At 44.1% G+C, this 4662-nt stretch overlaps 1 protein-coding gene across 1 annotated transcript; it reads left to right on the top strand.

The window, feature by feature from the left end:
* The first annotated feature begins 597 nt into the window (after window positions 1–597).
* Window positions 598–3797, top strand: Vang (Strabismus domain-containing protein Vang). Its single transcript, XM_065224230.1, has one exon. The coding sequence runs from the start codon at window positions 1440–1442 to the stop codon at window positions 3123–3125; it is 1686 nt and encodes a 561-aa protein (XP_065080302.1). The 5' UTR covers window positions 598–1439; the 3' UTR covers window positions 3126–3797.
* The last annotated feature ends 865 nt before the right edge of the window (window positions 3798–4662 follow it).

Below are 4662 nucleotides of genomic sequence, written 5' to 3'. Positions count from 1 at the left end.
TTTCTGAGAACAACGATATTTTTAAAGATCCCGTGGACATTCATCTCGATTTTTAAATCAAGATTTAAAGTTTTGATCGTTGACATTAAATCTATTCGTTGACAGCTCGTTTCCATACAAAGTCCCACCTAGGGGCGCTAAGACGGTGATTTTTGGTAATGTAATCGTACTTATTTAAAATAGTTCCAATTTAACGAATATGTATTTACCTCAATACCCCTAAACAACCCAATTGTAACTTTTTATCAGGGTAGTCATATTTCATTGAAAAAAAAAATCCAATTTCTAACCAAATGAGCGATTTGCAAAACGTGAACGAGAACTGGCGCATTAACGGTAGGTGTTTCGACAACTTAAAGTTCTGAAGGTCCAAAAATTAATTTTACTTCATATTCCTACCTTCTGTAACGAGCCGACAACTGACAACTAGTCGCGGATGCAAAATGCGAACAAAAACCTGTCCAAAGAGCAATCAACAGATAATCTGATGACGCGATGGTATTGGTTGGTAGCGGTCTGGTGATGGTGATGGACTTTCCTTCGGAGCCTTTGGCTTCATATACACTTGTCAGTGAACTCGGCATTCGCGTTCTTCGGTTGGTCGCCGCAGCACACACAACAGGAATCCCGCACAGTCGTCAGCGCCGCGTACGCGTTCGTTCACCGTTCGTTTCCAACCGAAAATGGAGTAAAACAAAGATGGTGGAAATTTTTCGCACCGACACGGGAAATGGCAAAATTTGGCACTGATTTTGTGATAGACGTTGCTACTTCAATCGAAATACTGTGAACTGAGATGTGTGCTATGATTTGCGGCAGGGTTTCGCTCGGGAGATGTCGTGTTTAAGTGAGAAATCAACTTTTCAACAGTGCCTGGTACCGCACCCGAAACGAAACGGTTGTTAAGAGCAAAGAGAAGAAGAGCCGGAAAAAAATCAGTCATGCAATTAAATGTAAACAATTTTCCAATGTGAATTACATAAGCAATGTGAAAATCTTCGAGCGTCAATTGATTGTAGCTAAAAATGTGATTTCTTTTGGAGAAAAAGACTGAAAATATGGTGTGCCTATTCGACGATGAATGTGAGTGGACCCGCCGATCGTAACAAGCGGTGGTGAAAAGAGCAAGTGAAAAAAGTAGTCTCAAAGACAAGAAGTAACTGTAAGGGCAGGTTTGGCTCGATCTCTTTCTTGCATACAGCGCGGTGCCAGTAGCAGTGGAATGAATCAATTTGTTCTAAACATACCGTGAGAGTTTACTGCGGATGGATATCAGTGAGGTGTAACGCGCGTATGACAACGAAATTCCAATTAGTCATTTTAAAAGGAGGCCGAGTGTTCCTGCGGGGGTAATTACTGGCATTGCTTGAACACTTGACCGTCGTCGTCTTCCAGCGCCAATGTTGACCAATGAAAGTGCGGATATACGGTTGTAAACAATGGAAACTGAATCGGTAAAGTCGGAACCGAGTATTAAAACAACGAGGCGTTCAAGAGGACATAACGGTGGAAACAGTAGTACACTAGGATCGCACAGGGATCGAACGAGACATTCGCATAGGAATAACCATTCGCGAAACAAACGACCCGATATGGCACCGTTTCAAACAAGTGTCAATATCGGAGACGACAGTCGTGATGGGCAGGAGTTGATAGAGGTGCAGATATTGCCACAAGATGAAACTTGGGGCGAGAATACGACGGCCATCACGGGTAACACTTCTGAGCAGAGCATTTCCATGGAAGATGTCAGTTACTGGCAAATGTCCGATGATACTGGAATCGGTTTTGCTTGCCAGCGATATCTGGAGCGCACGTTATCGGTGATGCTTTGCGCCGTTGCTTTCCTAAGTCCTCTTGTGATGGCAGTTCTACCAAAGCTGGGATTTTTCCCGTCAGCGTTCGATAACCTGGATCTGACACAGAACGACAGGTTACAGCTGCTAGCGTGCAATGCAGAATGCAAAGGAATGCTGGTGTCGTTAGCAGCCAGAATGCTCCTGCTGGCAATAGGTCTGTGGGCGGTTTTCATGCGGAAACCAGTTTCCATCATGCCCAGGATATTTTTCTTCCGAGCATCCGTGTTGCTGCTGGTTCTGATAACTTCTTTCGCATACTGGTTGTTCTACATTGTGCAGGTGACCGAGGGAACCAAGGCGATTGTTTCCGGCTCAGAAGCAGTGGATTATAAGACTCTAGTATCGTATGCTACCAATTTCACCGATACTCTTCTGTTCGTGCACTATGTGGCGGTTATATTGCTGGAAATACGACATCTACAGCCCATTTACTATATCAAAGTGATTCGCAGTCCGGATGGTGAATCGCACAGCTACAGTTTAGGACAACTCAGCATACAGCGGACGGCTGTTTGGGTACTGCAACGTTACTACACCGAATTCAGCGTCTACAATCCATATCTGGAGCGGTTGCCAGTATCGAAATCGCAACGCAAGGCACTGTCTTCTTTCAAGTATTACGACGTTGACGGTGCTAATCCAGCTCAACAGCATAGCCAATCAAGAGCTGTGTTGGCCGCTCACGCCCGACGACGGGACTCTTCGCACAATGAGCGGTTCTACGAAGAACACGAATACGACCGACGGGTCAAGAAACGGAGAGCTCGTTTGGTAACGGCAGCCGAAGAAGCTTTCACACATATCAAACGACTCCAGAATGACCAGCCGCAACCTCAAGCACCGGTTATTCCTCTGGATCCCCAAGAAGCCGCCCAGGCCATCTTTCCATCAATGGCCCGGGCTCTGCAAAAGTACCTTCGAGTGACCCGCCAGCAGCCACGCCACACCATCGAATCAATTCTGAAGCATCTTTCTCACTGTTTAAAGAACGATATGTCTCCAAGGGCCTTCCTAGAACCCTACCTCGTGGAAGCCCCGGTACTTCAAAACGACAAGGAGCGCCGAACGAACCACAATTGGGCCTTGATATGCGATGAACTGTTGTCGCGACCCATTTCCGATGGATGTACGTTCCAGTTGATACAGAACGACGTCTCGTTGACCGTGTCGATCAACAAAATTCCTCACTTTACGATCAGCGAAGAGGTTGTCGATCCGAAGTCGAACAAATTTGTCCTGAAGCTGAATTCGGAAACCAGCGTGTGACCTCCTCGTGCAGGACTAGCTAGCAGCAACGTGGTAGACCAAAGCGAGCGCCGGGAGATCCTGAAGCAGTTGAATCTTATGCTGGCCGGAAAAAAGCGCAATCGGAAGGTCCAGGATCGATTGGTTTAGGTCGGCGATGTGGCGACTACGGAAGTGAGCAATTATCAAGTGCTAGAGTGCCTCCGAGGGTGGGATTTTTCGTCAGGTTTTTGAGTTTTTATGAGTTTCCGCGGATGTGAGCGTGACAGAGTGAGTGAAACGACCGGTAAAGGGTCGTCATCAAAGAAACGGAGCGTCGTAGGAAGTGTATAATTATAGGGTAGTTTCTAAGACCTTTCGGTTGTGTGTAATTATGCCGGCGAAGAATGACCATGTCGTGCGCGGTTGTTTTCTAAACAGCAGAGGCGGCGAATGACTGAGAAAACAGTCACAGAAGAAATATCAAATGTACATATTCGGGGCACGTTCGACGACAGCTCTTGCTGGGCTACAGCGCCAATTGCTTCAAAGGAAATCGCTTCATTAAGCATTCTCCGGCAGTGACCCATAGGTAAAACAGGACAGCAGAAAAATTACTTGTACAACCAGCCCAAGAACACGGGCAAACATAATAGCAAATTATTAATTTAAATCATAATACGCTTCTGGGGATTTGCATATCATTACGAAATCAAATCAGCTACATACAGAGTCGCATATAAACCCCGTGAATGAAGAAGAAAAAAAAATATATCAGGTACATACTCTCTTCAAAAGAGAATGCGAAATGACCACTGCAACCGCCGTGATGATCACACAGAGGAGTCATTATTGATGAACAAAAGAAAGGGGGAGAAACACTGCCAAAGTAGTTAACATTTTTGGCACGGTGGGTCGTTGAAAATTACGTACGTGGTGAGCAAATGATTGGTTGCGATTTTCATCGGGAGAAAATGTGATTTTATTTAGCACACATAGCTTGACGACAGGTTTTGCTAAATTCCAGAAATGAAAAAAAAATGCGAGCCGCGATTTTTTTTCTGTTAAGAACTTATTAAGAAACTAATTGGCATTTGTTTCTGCATTGTATCTTATTAGTTTTTTTTTGCAAAAACCTATTTTTTAACCTAATTGGGTTGTTTAGGGGTATGCAGGTAAATACATATTTGTAATCTGCATTAAAAATGGAACCGAAATAAAAAATTTCATACACTGGAACTATTATTTTAAATAAGTGCGATTACATTAGAGAAAAAAAACTATGGGAGCGAGCTGTCAACTAATAGATTTAGCACAGACAAGCAGACGTAACACTCACTGCTTGTTGTTCATCGAACAAGCATTTAACGGTCAATTTAAAAGTATCTTAGTTGGTATTACCGTCACATGTGGCGCGCATAATCAATTTCTTTACGTTTGACGTTTACACACTTCCGCCATCTTTTCAGCGTACTGCCCACCACAGTATACTCAACAGATGGCGGTAATGTTTCAACGACGATGTTTTACAGCGATAATTATTCAATGTGTTATGTCTGTTTGTCTGTGGATTTAGTGT

Source organism: Ochlerotatus camptorhynchus, unplaced genomic scaffold (genome assembly GCF_037179485.1).
Source record: "Ochlerotatus camptorhynchus isolate MF236.1 unplaced genomic scaffold, CSIRO-AGI_Acam_v1.1 ptg000209l, whole genome shotgun sequence".
NCBI classification, from domain to species: Eukaryota; Metazoa; Arthropoda; class Insecta; order Diptera; family Culicidae; genus Ochlerotatus; species Ochlerotatus camptorhynchus.
Note: the sequence above shows the minus strand (reverse complement) of the source record. Positions and strands in the feature narration are given on the sequence as shown.

Bases quoted from the DNA above. Each gene is read 5' to 3' on its own strand.
- Vang (XM_065224230.1), top strand. From the start codon at position 1,440: ATGGAAACTGAATCGGTAAAGTCGGAACCGAGTATTAAAACAACGAGG.